The sequence below is a fragment of the Aulonocara stuartgranti genome (genome assembly GCF_965226115.1).
Source record: "Aulonocara stuartgranti genome assembly, chromosome: 11".
Classification (NCBI taxonomy): domain Eukaryota; kingdom Metazoa; phylum Chordata; class Actinopteri; order Cichliformes; family Cichlidae; genus Aulonocara; species Aulonocara stuartgranti.
The window spans coordinates 17,826,776-17,842,681 of NC_138947.1; the positions used below are offsets into that span (position 1 = coordinate 17,826,776).

Genomic DNA, 15,906 nt, shown 5'->3' on the forward strand with positions numbered 1-15,906 from the left:
TAAAGAGATATCTCTCTCTCTATCTTTCTAAACCGAATGCCAACTGCATTCTTTAGCTCATTTTTTTTAACCTTTTGCAAATAAATAAAAATTATGAGCCTGGTTATATCAAAAATAAAATTTTAAAATAAAATGCATCACGTTTACGGAAAAAGAGGAAAAACAGCAGTGAATAAAAATGTTTTAATACGAGACACTTTCACTGGGAAAAAACAAACCTATGTCTTTTTTTTTTTTTGCTATTTATAGGGGAAAAAAACAACAAAAACCCCAAACAGATTATTAACTTCAAGTGAATTTCTCAGAACTTTGAGTAGTTAAGTCAAAAATGGGAAACTATACCCCGAAATATACCCTTTCACTTATTGGTGCCTTTTTTGTCCTCCCCCAGTGGTAGAAACATATGTCCAGAGTGGCCTGGGCAGTTCTTTCCCTCGCCATTCACTAATTAGTAAAATATAAATCACATGAGCACACCTGCTTAAAAACACCGAATGCCCTTCCTCTATGAAACACGCTGAGCTTGCAAGACAAATGTGTATTTGCTCATGGCCTCGGAAACTGGTAAGGTCGCCTGCTGCCCTCCAGCTTTCATGTTATCAGCGGGTTTGTCCAGGTATGTTTTGAACACTTGCAGGTTGCGCAGAGGATTTGCCGTCTGGGCGCGTTGATGAGGCAGGCTCCGAGACTAGACAGGTGAGTCACAGCATGACATTTTAGCCTGATGGTGCTAGGCATTTTAACCAACACGTCCTCCGCAGGCTCTACAGGACATCGAGGACAGACTGTTGGGCCTGTCTGAAAAAATAGCCCTGTGCAAAAAGATCGAGAATGACTTGAAGGACTTGCGTCATGCCCTAAAAGTGAGTTTTCTTCTGGTCTCTGAATTCTACTACAAATGGTTGTTTTTTTTTTTTTTAAATGATACTGGTTAAATGTTACAGAGGAAATCCCCCCAGGATGTGTCCGCACCACTCCAGAAATGAAGAGAAGAGGAAGACCCCTCCCACCTGCTGATTGCTATCTATCTAACTAAATGAATGAATTCTATTAAAGTAACACAAAATGCTTCACCAAGCAAACATTTCAGTGACAAGGATAAGGTTTTATTAGTATTATATTGCTCTCAATTCAGAAAGTTACTCATATTTATATGAAACGCATAAGCAAACAGTTTCACATTATACATTCTTTAAAAAAATACAAATTCTTAACATTTCCTCACTCTTTGGGTGTCAAGACATTCCTTTGGAAGCATGTCGTTTTCCTCTTTCTCCCTGCCCCAGCTCTTCCTGGAAAATATAGCCTGTTTGGTGGAAAATGTTGATGGCAGAAATTCCAAAGAATCTACACTTGTGAACAATCTGCTTCCAAACAAATGTCGCCACAATTGATTTGCTGACACTACAGACTGATGTAAATATTAGCCACGTGAACTTGGCCGACAAAGGCAAAATTTCTCTGTTTAATGAAAGAAACCAATAATTCACATGTTAAACTGAAGCGTGCGAAATGATGAAACTGGATGGAATTCTAAACATATTTAAGCTTAAAATGGAAAATATCTGATTAAAATAACAAAACTGCCAAATACTTAAACATGCAAATCCAGCTGATATTAAACCAATTACAGAGGCCATAGGGTGGCTGTGAAACAGTACTTCATGGATTCACTACAGTCCAGATTCACACCATTCAATGCAAAATATACAGGAGCACTGTAGCTCAAAGCTATATTGCAGCAAATATTACTTAATGGGAGGCATAAGTAACCATTTAATCTTTGAGTCGGTAACTGAACTTGTAAATACCACACTTAAAATTGCATAGTTGGGTTCACCAATGATCTGTATGAAAATGTATAATGGTGAATAGGTACGACTCCCGGTGGTATTTTTTTTTTTCTTTGTGGGAATTATTTTAATATCCACTGGAGTCAATGTCAGATTTGGATGCTCCAGACATCTAATTAATATTGTATTATGGGAGGAAATTTGCCTTGTGGCTCCTATAAATTTCCTAAATCACACCAGAGGAGCCAGATTAAAACTTTACTTTTTTTTATTTTTATTTTTTTAAAGATTGATTCTGCAAATTGGAAATTAAAAGCAGAATCATAATGTCTGCATCTGTTATATAGCTGAGTTTAATTTCTTTTTTTAAGTCAATGCTGAAATATTATAGTATTATATTGGTAAAGCCCATTCGACTTTCCCAATATCACAACTGGAAAATCTCCATGCTTTTGCCTTGGTGTGATCTGCTGCTGGAATGGCTGCCTGAGAGTCGGTGAATGTGAAAACAGTGTCAACAAGCCGATTACTAAAGCAGAGGCTATCAAGGCAAGGAGGCTTACAGAACAATTAATGTTGTAAGGCCAAGAAGCTCTACTGTCATTTACAGGGCATAATGCCTTTACTCTATCATCATTGCATTGTGTCCCATGCGAAACAATACTGTTAAATTATACTCTGAGCCAGAGGCTATGCATTACATATATTTTCTTACAATGTGGACTATACAGAAACCCAGCGGCTTGTATAACTATTCAACTAAAACACAGCAAAAACATCTTCTGCATAAACGTGACGGGGAGAAGAATGAACAGAGTATACATTAGGTTCAAACTCAGAGTTAGCAATTCAAAAGTCTATACAAAAATACAAATTCTAGAATAATCTACAAGTTTTTCAAAGATGTTTACACTAAAATGTACCATATTTACATTGTCACCAGGACACCATCTTTTAAATGCTACTTTACAGCAGGTTTATACAAAAACTCTGTAGTGGTGCCGCAAATCAGCCTAACCGATATGCAGAACCAACTTTACAAGTTAGTGTGCAATAAACAGGGAAGAGTGCAGCAAAAACGTAGGGCTACTGCGAGTGTGGGCCGTCCGGCAAGGAAAATGCATGTCTGAGAAAATTGTGGGAACCAGGAACAGTTATGACTTGATGCATCCCTGAGAGGGTCACAACCCTAAAGAAGATGGGATGTTGACAGTAGTTCCTTATAGTTTAGTTGTGGGCAAGTTTTTGCAAACAAGCAGATCCTAGAGGATATTTTGCTTGACTGTGCAGTCTACTACACGTGCCTCGTTTTTACAATACTTACGTTCTTATGAAGGTAAAACAATTCAGTAACAAAAAAGCAGCTCAACTTAAAAAAAACATGTGATTGGAATAAATTAATAGATTATTTCTGCTATCTCAAAGATGATAGTATCATTATATTGAAAGAATCAGGCATTTAAATAAATTAACATATACAATTTTAAGTTAGTTTAAGTTATAGGCAACTTATTGACGTTATGTCGCTTAAAGAGACAGGCAGATCTGATCACAGGTTCTCAAAAAAAGTAAAAAAGAATCATCACATTATCTGGACCGCACTAGTCTTCATAGAAAACAAACAAAATACTGAGGAAATCACTTCATATTACAAGACAGCCACGTGGGAAGCTGTGTGACCAAGCTCTTTAAATTTTTGCTGGGAGCAATGCTTGATTAAAATTGTAGCAAAATCCTCTCATATACAGTGCATTATGGTTATTTGCATACCAGCCTAAAGAATTTGTTAGGACCTGTAGTACAGTACGAGGATACAGTACAAGGACAGACGAGTTTTGTTTTCCTGCTAAGGTGTGTGACCTTCAAGCCAGGACAATGAAACTCTAAATTATCAGTGCTTGGACAACACTTGGTCATTTCAATCAATTCAGAGTGAGGATTATTATAAAGAGTTTATCTTTTCAACAAAGGATCTACTGCCTTTTCCCTGCATTAATTAGCGTTTAAGTTGCTAAAACTCAACTACTGCAATGAGACTCAACAGAAAAGTTACACATACTTTGTATATATACCATACCTGTCCCAGTGCCATACAAAGCAGAATGCACTGCAGGTACTGGGGGGGTTTCAATGCACACGCTATATAGGGTGAAAGAAGAGGCATAACTTCGGAGAGTGACTCGAGGTGTGGGTGGAATCGACGCTTGTGGGCGAGTGGGTGCAACAGACAAACATGTGGTGCCAGACTCCAAAGGCAGCTCTTTTAAGGATTGCCATCAGTAGCCATGCTGAAGTCATCTGCGACCAGCAGCAGAGCCTCAATGTTGGCGGCTGTCTCAGGGCTCTGCAGGGACAGGAAGTCTGAGACGTCCATACTGGCTAACCCGTCAGATGAGGGTGGGTTGGCGGCAGTGCCGCTCACTATTGTGGAGAAAGTCTGAGCTGTGGAGGAGGAAGAAGAAGAAGAAGAAGAGGGGGCCTCCAGTGTCACCTCACCCACCTTGGAGGAAGACTTGGGGGGGCAGCATGAGGAAGATGAAGTTGCTGAATGGTGCTGAGGCTCTGATAGTGGCGGGGGAGGGGGCTGTGGTGGCTGCTGCTGTGATGGGGCTGAAACGATGGAGGAGGCACTCTTTGCACTCTTGTCTTTAGCAGAGTCCCTGCAGGCACACTGACACTGGCAGGATTCCTCCTGTTTGATGATGATGACTGGCAGGCTGAGGCCGATCTGCTGGACTGAGTTACCTACAACAGAAACATTACGTTTGATTAGGCCAATGCAAAGAAATTAGTCAAAACCACAGTGGTGTCTGCAAAAGTAGGCTGTCTGATTGTACCCTGTCAATATTTACAGATGGAAACATTACAATAGATTAGGTGACCACATGTTCCTATCAGCAACATGAACTGTAAACGTTGATGAAAACACCATCATCTGGTAGACCTGGCAGTGGTTCTTTTAAGGACCATAAGAGCTGTAAATTCACCAGCAATCACTAACAAATCAAAAATCTTTGACTTCAACTTGCTAATTAGAGCCCACCCCCCCCCATTTTCTGTTTCTGGTCAATTTATATTAATATATTTGGGGAATTCTTAATAAGAAAAAAAAAAGAGTTCAGGGAATCTTACTTTTTTCCTCCCCATTTCATAAATGTTACATTTAATTAGGTGGAAAAAAGATTTAGCAAAAATGAAAGATGGTTACTATCAAGCCTCAGCCTGAGATTGCCATTTCCTTCCTCAAACTTCGCGTTTGTATTACCAAATACTTTTCCTAGTAACTATTGCATACTATTTAACTAATCATCATTAACCCAAGTATTTTAGTGGCAAAACAAATGCCACTAAAATACTTAGTCTTTGGCCAATGTCAACAGCACAAGATTGGTTTCACGGTGGCTTACCAGCATTACCTCCCACTGGTATGGCTGTAGTGAAGAAAACCTTTTCCACTTTTGGAGCTCCTTGATGTGGCTGTGAATAAACAAAAACACCAAAGTTCAAAAGGGTTAACAATAAATATCAGTATCCTCAAGATGATTACACCATGTTCTTTTTTTTGGGGTTTTTTTTTTTTTTAGACTGTATCAAAAAGGGATGGACTGTGTATGAATTAAAAGCCATACTTTCCCTAATGTTTCATAGTTTGTTTGTGCTACCTTGTTTTCTTGTGAACAAGATGAAGAGGAGAACAGATTCTGTGTGGGATCATTACTCACTGCTTGCTCTGGGTTCTGCTGGCTGTTGGTGGCACTGCTAAGGATCCATTGGAGATTCTGGTCAGACATGACCAAGCTGGGCTGCAGCAGGTTCTGTGTGGGTGCTATGGTGATAGTGGCAGGGGTGGTTGCCAGACCAGGGCCAGAGTTTGGACCAGGATTATTGGCCAAAGGCACAGGTTGAGCCACAGGTGCTGGAGCATCTGTTGTGGTAGCTGCAACAACAGCAGGACCTGGTGCTGTGGCAGTCAGTGCAGGGGCAGGAGCAGGCGTAGCAATGGGTGGTGGTAGTGGAGTGGTCTGGGTAGTACTATCTTGCTGTAGAAATGTTGGTGGCAGTGCCACATATTGCTGGGGGGTGACGTGGTTTTGTGGCTGGACAGAAGCCTGTGGCACGTCTGAGATCTGCTGCATGAAAGCAGGAGGCTGTGTTGTGCTAACATTTGCAGTGATGGAGGCAGGGGTGGAGGTCTGGGAGGAAGAGCTCTGATTGAGCTGGGAAGAAGCCTCCATGACTGCAGCGTTTTGTGAACAAGAAGATGAGGAGGTAGGATTGACAGAGAAAGAGATGAGAGAGGAGGCTTCTGTCACTCCCGGTTGGGTGGGAGTGTCCAAGCCGAAGGGCTCAGCAAGGTTCTCTGGTCAAGGGGGAAAAAAAACTTCTCAGAACAAGAACTTTAAGAAAACCCAAACAGGTCGATTTTTAAATGAAATATTCTTACCGCTGGGATGAGCATCATCTTGGCTGATGCTATTTTCAGGACTCTGGAACATAAGCTCAAAGATTTTCACAGGGGTGGCATTGTTGAGGTCCAAATTTTGAGCCTGCAATAAAATTTAAATGAACAAAAGCCTTTAAAAAAGTGCACTCAGTGCACTTTTAACCTTGACATTTTAATACAGTGAATATAAAAACTGAAGACTGAAAATATCTTTTAACTGACATCTCACTGATCATCCTGACAGCTCCTCTACTGTGTCAATACAGTCTGTTTGACAAAGGTGAAATAAAGTTCAAACTCACATTATGGATGTTCTCTCGTAGTTCTGAGTCTGTAGAGATGAGGCTCAAGTCACTGAGGCACAGCGAGTGATTTGCATCCTGCAATTAAGAGATCGAAAGGTCCCTGATTAAAGTAGCCACCCCAAGTGCTGAGTCGTGGAAATGAAAGCTACTGTAAAAAATAGGTAAAAATCTAGGCTTTACCATACAAGGTAGTCCATTACATAATGACATAATTAACAACTATTCCTTTAAAGAAAGAACAATGTAATCTACTTGGTCTATAAACATTTGCCATTAAAAACACAGGCCACTGCACAAGTGGAAAAGTTAAATACTTTACTTTTATGGTGACATGCTCTGTAGAAAGTCAATGTACCATGTAGTAATACCTGTGATATGAGATGTTATAACACAACTGTTTATTATGTGAAAAGCAACAAAAGAGCACTTTACTTCAGAACACAGCATACAGTAAATGGCACGAGGAGCACAGTGTTATGTAGCCCTGAGGCTGTCCATGGAGAACACGATAACTGTGCCAAGTGTGCCCACACTCTGACAAGACGCTGTGCTGTGACTCACTTCAGAGAGTGGATGGGTGAGAGAGACGCTGAAGGACTGTCCTTTGTCGTGGCCCCGAATGTGACTCTTCAAGCTGTACTGGCTGCTAAAAGTCTTCTCACAGCCATCACTAGGACAGTTGAATGGCTTCTCCCCTACAGAATGAGCAGAGACAAAGGCAGAAAATACAGACTGAGACTGATTCGTTTATTTATTATTCTTTACTATTTAGATCTTTCCTGGCAGGAAAAAGTAACCTAATTCAAAGTTGCAGCTTTATTAATAAAATGATGACTTTTCAGTGACAAAAAAATGCAGCCGTATGGGTTTTAAAAAGTCAGCTTTACTCTTGTCACAATAATATAAAATTTTCAAGGGACCAGCATGGCTGTTTCCTGCTCTTACTCTAGCGTTGCAGACTTACACACGCTATAGCTATGTACTGTCACCAGGGGGCAGTGTTAGAAATATGTGAAACAACTCTTAATATGAGCTAGTCTTCTTTGTGTTCGCAGAATTCTTGGTTCTTAAGCTAAGTCGCTGCAGAGACAACAGAAGTCAAAACATACAAAACTGTTTGTAGTAAAGCAAAACCAAACGTTAAAAATAATGAAAACTGTCCTGTTTTCAACCTTGAGGCAACTGTGGCTCAGGAGGTAGTAGGGGGCGTCTTTCAAGGGGAAGGTTAGTGGTTTGCTCCCTAGCTTCATTCTAAAGTGTCCTTGGGTAAGATATGGTGTGTGTGATGATTAGAAAAGGTGTAGGTTAGGTATAGAATAAAGCTCTTGTATGTGACTGGGTGAAGGAAGCTTATAGTTAAAAGTGCTTTGAGTGGTCAGTTAAGCAGAATTGATGGGCCAGCAGGGCGAGCACCTTCGTAGTCGGGGTGGCCCGTCTCTCTGCAGAGAGCTCTGTTTTTAGATGGACGCAGTGTACAAAGTCTGTGATAAAAATCTGTGGGCTATTCTTGCTTGTGCTGCTGTTGGTGCATCAGCCAGGCATGAAGTTATAACATACGAATAGCTGAAGTGAAACCAAGTGCAGAAGAAATGTCTGTGCTTTTCATGGTGTATTTTTGATCTTCGATATTTTTTTTTTTTGTGGTTCTCTTGTTTCCAGTAAAGTCCCCTTTTCAGCCAATTAGCAAACAGTAGAAGTACTTCCTCTCCACACCCTTTACAAAGTGTTACATTGGTACTTAAATAGCACTTTATGGGGCTACTGATTGGGTAATGGTAAATTACCCAATCAGTATTCTACCTATGCAGTGTCATCACTGTTAAGCTACATGCTTTTGTTTTTTCCTCAGTCTGAATATGCAAAATCCAGCCAAATGGACACAGTACAATGAATCCTGTAGCTGGATTTTAATATCCTGATACAGCTTGTTCTTGTACATGTAATTGTTTCTTTTTCAACAACACAAAGCATAAGCCAGTTCAAGTCATTCCTTGTTCAGCTGAACATGATCTACTATATTGATATATAAGGGGAAAAAACCCCACCAAATACATGGGAAGCTAGTATTTGTCTGTGTGTTTGACAGCTGGCATGTAGGAAAGGTGTTCACCTGCCCTAAACAAGCATGCAATCATTAGAGCAAAGAGCTAAATAAATACATCTTTGTTGAAGCTTCCCTAGATAATTGAGGTGAACCAGAACACTGTATACCTGTGTGAGTCCGTACATGTGTTTTTAGGTGATGACTTGCAGCAAAGGCTTTTCCACAACCATCATGATCACACCTGAAAGCAAAAACATAAAAAAACAAAAAAACAGTGTGAGATCAAATGTAAACAAAGTGAAAAACATTCAAGGCTGGATTTCATCATCCTTCTAGATTAAAGTCATGACCCATTGCCCCCCTGTGTCGTTATATGAAGAAAAATGGATAGTTGATATGGATAAGTAAAATTTAAATACCCTTAAAGTTTTGTACAGCAGTTCCTTCACCTTAACTGGGAGAAAATTAAACCTGCTGTGAAAAAGGAAATGCTCACCGGAATGGCTTCTCCCCAGTGTGTGTGCGAATGTGCTTCCTCAGGTCACTGAGGGTGGTAAAGTACTTTGTGCATCCCTCTGATTCACAGTTGAAAGTCTTGCCTGTGTGAAGTCTCTGGTGTGCTTTTAGCCTGCAGAGAAAATAGTGTTTCATTAAACCACAATGGGAAAATATGAGCGGGACAAAGTAAACGCAGTGGCATTCAGCAGCATGTGCTATCATTTCATTTAAAAAAATCTTTCAAAAAAAAAGAAAGAGATGAGTCAGACGGGAAATGGGGCTATTAATAGAATTTTAAACTCAATCACGATTTTTGGCTTCTCACATTTAAATGAACATGGTCTAGTGATACTAAAAATGCATGCTCTGCAAACTGAATGGAAAGCAAAAGCAAACCAAGCCCTTCCTAAAAAAAACAGCACCTGACCACGTGCCTGCATCAGTCAATCACAGCTGTGCCCTGGACAACACAGCGTGCAGTGCTGGACTGATCTGGACGAGTAACACCACATCAAAAGACCAGATATACAGCAAAAATCAAAAAATGTCTGGCACAGGAGAACATGAAGAGCTTGTCCCTTAAAGTGGATCATCATCAGTTGTTTGGAAATACTTTGGATTCAGTGCAAGAGATTTTATCCAAGAACAAATCATATACGAAAATTAAGTGTCTAATAAACACATATTTTTGGGTAAACGTTGGAGGGAAAGAGAGAGAATACTTTGAGTGTTTTTGGCATCCATCGTGCTGATACAATAAATGGAACGAAAGATTTTTTTGTTCGAGGAGATGCACTAAGATCAGGTAAATGGTGAATAAACGCTTACTTGTCTGCAAACATGTCTTAATAACCAAGAATGTAGCACAACGTAAAAAGGAAAGCAGTGCTCTGTTAATTCTATTTTCTGTTAAGTTTTGGTGCTTTTTTTTAAATCATACTTCTTATCTTTTCCAAGAAACGCATGGCGTTTCAGTGAATGAGGAAGACCAGTTTTATTTTGCTGCAAAGATTGATTATGCGAAGCAAACCATGACGAACCACTAATGTGATCTACAATGTAAAGTTAGATCAGGAATCTCAACAGCTCTAAGCCCTGTGTAGCTTACGATGATGGCACAGCAGCATCAAGCCACAGACACATGACATTGCTACTGAAACAGTGCAAACTGGATACTTGGATGCCCTTTGATTTGTACATCTGATATATCTTGTGGTCAAACAAGAGACCTGACGGAATGACTGAAATATGTTCCTCTTTTAATCAAGTCCCGAGTCGCTTGAGTCATTTTTTGGTGTCAAAACATCTACTGCATCACGCTTTGTGTACTGCCCCCAACACTTAGGTCTAATTATCTTAACCTACTTTTGATCAAGTCTAACAAAACTGAAATGGAACCTACAGTGATGATAAAGGTGACTTCATATAAACTTCAAGTTTCCACAGCAATGTAAAGACAGCGACATGAAAGACAACAAAAAAGGCTCACCTGTACAACGTGTTGAACGCCTTTTCACAGCCCTGTACGTCACACTCGAATGGCTTCTCCTTGGTGTGAACACGGACGTGGATCTTAAGGCTGTAAGAGGTGAGAAAGGCCTTTCCACAGCCTTGCTGATTACACACAAATGTGTACTCGCCCCGATGCGTTTTCTGGTGTGTCCGCAAGTTTCCTGCTGTGCTGTACGTCCTTGTGCAGCCTTCGAACATGCACTGGTACCGCTTTACCTGAAAGTGAGAGAATAAACATGGTAAGTGGAATTAAAACATAGTGAAATAATGCTGGTGCTAAGAAAAGGATTGCATCAAATCTCTTTAAAAAAATCTGTTAATCTGCGTTTTAACTTTATTTAACAACACCATTTCAACAAGACAGGGAGAAATTAGTAAATCCAGCTCAGAAATAATAATAACCTGCCCTGCCATTGAATGAGGTGACAGTCTGACTCAGGGTGGCCTTTTGGATAGGATTTGAACTTAATGACTCAACCTCCCATCAGTACACAAAGCGGGTGAGCATTAAGGACATCAGTGATGACTAACCCTCAATTCTCTTTCACAGCACCGATGTCCATTGCAGTGGGGCAGTCTCCTGCTCTGCTCTCACACAAATATCCTGGGGGCACTGTGAATAAAAGCAGCCCAGTCTCTATTCTATAGTGTATTGAACACAAAACCAGGAGGAGAAAACTTGTGGCTGGCCTCCTCAACAAGAGACTCTCCTTCCTCTGCTGCTATTACCTCATTTACTAAATTAAATCCTCTTAGTATTCTTGTAAAAACGAATTGTAGCCCAATTTAAATCAAAGCAAGGCAAGTGAGAATATTAGATGCATCAGAGAAAACTCAGCATGAACCTTGCAGTGTTTGCAGAACTCCACGACACCCAGTATCACAACTGTGATACAGTGAAAGTTACACACAGCTGACTTAGCTTTCGGTGCTTCTGACAAGCGCTAATCTGAGCGATGGTAGTCTGAAACCATTCAGTCTGGTTATTAGTGTGTGGCAGGGATCATTTGTTAAGCAAATATCTACGCAAACCCACAGCAGAACCCTGCTAAAGCTGGCAGCTCAGATCTGCATTTATCTCCCACACCATTGTGATTCTACCACACTGTGAATATGATCATTGCGAGGGAGCACTTTATGCTCCAGCTTCCCACACGCATAGTGGAAGAGACCACTCCATTACAAATTGGTTTATGAAAGAGGAGTGCTTAGCGTGGCCAACAAATATTGGACAAACCATCCACACCCCAGTGCACGCGTTCCGCGGGGATTCATATTTCATATTTGCTTTGTTTAACATATTACAAAGACCTGCATGCACATGACTATTTATGATTCCAGGCCTGCAGAAGAGTGTGGCACCACTTTATATTGTACTGTTGTGCAATATAAATTTAAATTCATTTCTCAGAAGTGGCTTGAAGTCATACACATACAGACACACACAATAAAAGATCCCGGTATGCTTCTATACTGCTGCAAGAAATATATAGTTGTCTTTTAATTCAGAGGGTTGCTCAAAATCTTTTTCTTTAGATATTTGTTATTATTGCAGTTGGTAAAGGGGTTAAAAACTGAGCGGACACTGCTAACAAATAAAATCAAACCTTGACTTAACTTCACCTTTCAAACCAAAACTGGCTACAAAAGCAGCAAAGTTTCTGCCAATAATATTCAGAAATAATAAGGCATTTGCTCCAGCACCACACCCATCTAATGATAACAAAATCTAAATTTACTAGTATATTAATCTTCAATACATAATATGATTTTAAAATATGAAAATACCATGATCAAGACAATATAGTCATAATGCTTTACTCTGAAAAGTTTGCAGTCAATTTTAAGTGTAATTCTATTGTTCTATAAAACTTTTAAACCCAAAAAAGTCTTGGTGCTGTGTAAAATGAACAAAAACTTTTGTGTAACTTCTATAGAACACAATAAACTTACTAAATGTTTAAGCAGACATTTTACCATTTCATAAAAACATTAGGATGGGGGCAACAAAACCGCTTTCAACACTTTGCAGTGAATCAGATGAACTGTTAAAAAAAGGCCAATACCATGATTGGATATAAGAAGAGGATCGTAGAGAGGCAGTGTTAGAAGTAAGCTGCCTCTCTTTTACGGAAGGGGCTCACCAATTTACAAAAGAATCTACATTTACAACTTGTGGAACAATTTCAGAATATTGTTCCTCAAAAGATTCTGAGAATCTGCAGAAATCTCTGTGTGCAAGGGATAAGGCCAAAAATCATTGGATGGGCTCAGGAACACTTTTAGAAGTCTGTGTCTGTGAACACAGTTAACTGTTCAGGTCGTGTTGCATCCTCATTTTTCCTGCAACCTCTAAAGAGGAAAGGGACCAACGTGCTTGTTATCAGCACTCGGTTCAAAAGCCTGCATCTCTGATTGTGTGGGTCATACATTAGAGCCTATGAAATTAACAGCTTGCACATCTGCAAAGACAATGCTGAAAGGTCTATACAGGCTTTAGAGCAACATATGCTTTACCCAGATGATGTCTTTTTTGTGAAAGTCCTTAAATATTTCAGTAAGACAATGCTACTGCATCTGTTGCATGGCTTTGAAGTGGAAGAGTCCTAGTGGTGAACTGACCTGCCCGGAGTCCAGACCTTTCATCAATTAAAAATATACAGCTGTTGTGAGCTACAATCCTGTATCAGACAAGAATCTGGCAACATTTCTCTCACAAATGTCCCACAACTGTGCTCCTCAGATGTTTATAGACTACTGTTAAAAGAAAGGATCATAATAGTGGTAAAGATGGCTCTGTAGGCTATATATCATCTAAATCAACTGATTAAACACAGGAAAGAGAACCATGTTTTTCCCCAATGTGCCTCCCTACCTTTTATGTTAGGTACCTACTGGTTAACAAGTGCAAACTTCCTATCAGATGGTTTTACTATGCTGCTCATCTCTGCTAATTAAGATAGGTTACTGCTGAAGGCAACAGAATGGCAACTTCTGCATAGTTGCTGAGAAGATCCTTTAAAAGAACTTGAAGCACAGTGACATATTTTCAACTGCACACCATTTTTCACCAGGACAAACTAGATTAAAAAAAAAAGATCACTATATTATTAGAGGATAAAATCATAAAATCTTTAAACCATCTGCTCTTCTGCAATTTGTTGTAATAACTGAAACAGCTTAGACAAGCAATCACTGCAATCTGTCATACATGTGCACTACCTTAGAGCCAATCAGAGGAGCCGCTGATGACCAAACAAGCATATGTCTTGTAACAGCTGGACAAGATGCACTTATTTTTGCTCACCTCTCTCTGCTTGGTCTCTGGGCACTCAGAGTGCAAGGTGAGCGTAGCCCCCTCGATGTTGCGTGGCATTGGGGTGGACCCTGGATTTATTGTGAACTGGATCTGGTCAGGAGAAATTGTGTGGTGCACATAACCCTGCGACATCCCATCTGGGTCTGTCATAAAGGCCAGCGATCCCTCCTCCTCATCTCCATCACCTTCTCCCTCTGTTAGGAAGGTGACTCCATCTTCATCCCCTCCACAGTGACCCTCCTCTTCTCCCTCCTCATCCAGTCGTATTGGGTCCCGCTCAATGAGGACCGTGGTGCGGTCATAGACCCGACCAGAGGATGACGAAGGTTCAGCAATTAGGTCACCGTCTTTGCCAAAGTGGATCTTGTCATCTTCTTCGTCATCCCGCTCCAGCTGATCCACCTCCACCTCAAAGTACATAGGCACCTCCGTATGAGGGCCATTCTCACTCATGGTCTCTGATGCCTCTCCTTCCTTGGCAAGAAGGACTGCACTCTCACACGTTAATGTTTCACCCTGAAAAAGAAAGAAGCTACTTCACTTACGCTCTTAGGTTGTATAGCTCAGCTGAATTATTACAAATTGTAATTGGAAAAAAGCAAACACTGTTGAGCAGAAACTCATAGTTTCTCATAGCTGAGCCCAATATAAAGACTGAATATATTTATCAGCGTTTAGTGATTCAGCAGCAGATCTGACTAGGGCTGCCCAGTTAAACTATATCAGCTGTCACTATGTAGCCCCACGCTGACAGACAGGAACATTTGGCAACAAATAACTAGACAGAGCCACAGCTATGTGTGCTTTTGGCAGAATAAGGTTTTTTTTGACTACATTAAATGCCCGTTTTAAACATGTTCACCCCCTAATGTAGCGGACCTGCGGGTGTCAGTCAAAAGCAGCGAATTTTTTTCTTCAACACGTCAGACTGAAATCACCGCAAGTAGTTACTTAGTAAGAGACATAAACACTGTTCACAGAAACTAAAGCTACACATCGCGATCTGGAACTTTCTTACTCCAGTGACAGATGTCATGAGATAGCTGGTGCTTAGCCCTAGCTACTCGGTGACTTCTAATCAATCAAAATTCATCAGGTTACCTCTAAAGGAAAACGTTAAATGCTGCGTATGAAAGCTGTCACTTCAAACCGACGGTGACAGTTAACTTTTACATGGCTGCGCACACAATGCCGCGCAGTTATAAAACATAAGCGTGACCTTATAGGCACTCAGTGGCTGCAAGGTTAACCTTTAGCTGACTGAACAATATCGTTCTCACAACTTAATGTCACAGTACTGAGGTTGTTAGCTTTACGATGCTAGCATTCTGGTGGATATCTGATCTCATATCATGATTACATCGTCTCCAGCCTGATACGTCGCTGGTTAGCTGCTGTAAATTAATCTTAGGCTGCTTATTTTGCATCTGCCGTTACATATCTTTAGAGTGTTTTTCTCTTCAGCTCGTAAGCCACAGAAAGCTAAATGGGAACTAGTTAGCCAGAGGCTAGGCTAGGTAAGTCAGCTGCCACTTATTTCTCTACACATTCATAGCTTCGCTGGATAGCAACACTTTAGCTCATCGCTAAGCTAAGGGGCTAACGATAAACGTTTATTGTGGAGATTACTTATCGTTCCTGCAAAGATGGTCAGTTTCATTTTACCCGGTGATAAAGTGGCAAACTGAGGTTTAAGTGGATCGACTAGAAGGAAATGACATTAAAATAAATTTACCTCTGAATTTTAATCCTTATTCCGATGCTTTGGATGTTGACCACTTTCTTCCTATCCCCTCCCTAGAAAGCCATACGTCACAGGCTCGCAGCCATTCGTGATGAATTATGGGAAATAATGTATAACTAACGCTAAATAACAATGTTAAAAAATTCCATAAGATGATTGTAGGGAAGGGGTTTCGCTTTTATATTTAGTGTTGATTTATTTTAGCAAATAATACAATTTTCATTAGAAAAAAAATACTACCAACACA

At 40.3% G+C, this 15,906-nt stretch overlaps 1 protein-coding gene and 1 long non-coding RNA gene across 2 annotated transcripts; one reads left to right on the plus strand and one right to left on the minus strand.

Annotated features, from left to right (window-relative positions):
- The first annotated feature begins 431 nt into the window (after positions 1-431).
- Positions 432-1,706, plus strand: LOC309717779. Its single transcript, XR_014279811.1, has 4 exons — positions 432-564; positions 638-696; positions 762-863; positions 945-1,706. It is a non-coding gene; the product is annotated as an uncharacterized lncRNA (long non-coding RNA).
- Positions 1,085-15,822, minus strand: mtf1 (metal-regulatory transcription factor 1). The gene is made up of 11 exons (XM_082552612.1): positions 15,651-15,822; positions 13,904-14,431; positions 10,574-10,812; positions 9,083-9,214; positions 8,754-8,827; positions 7,104-7,237; positions 6,540-6,617; positions 6,238-6,340; positions 5,516-6,153; positions 5,201-5,270; positions 1,085-4,538 (listed from the first exon to the last, which is right to left on the minus strand). The coding sequence occupies exons 2-11, from the start codon at positions 14,366-14,368 to the stop codon at positions 4,057-4,059; spliced, it is 2,415 nt and encodes an 804-aa protein (XP_082408738.1). The 5' UTR covers positions 14,369-14,431; positions 15,651-15,822; the 3' UTR covers positions 1,085-4,056.
- Positions 15,823-15,906: the final 84 nt, after the last annotated feature.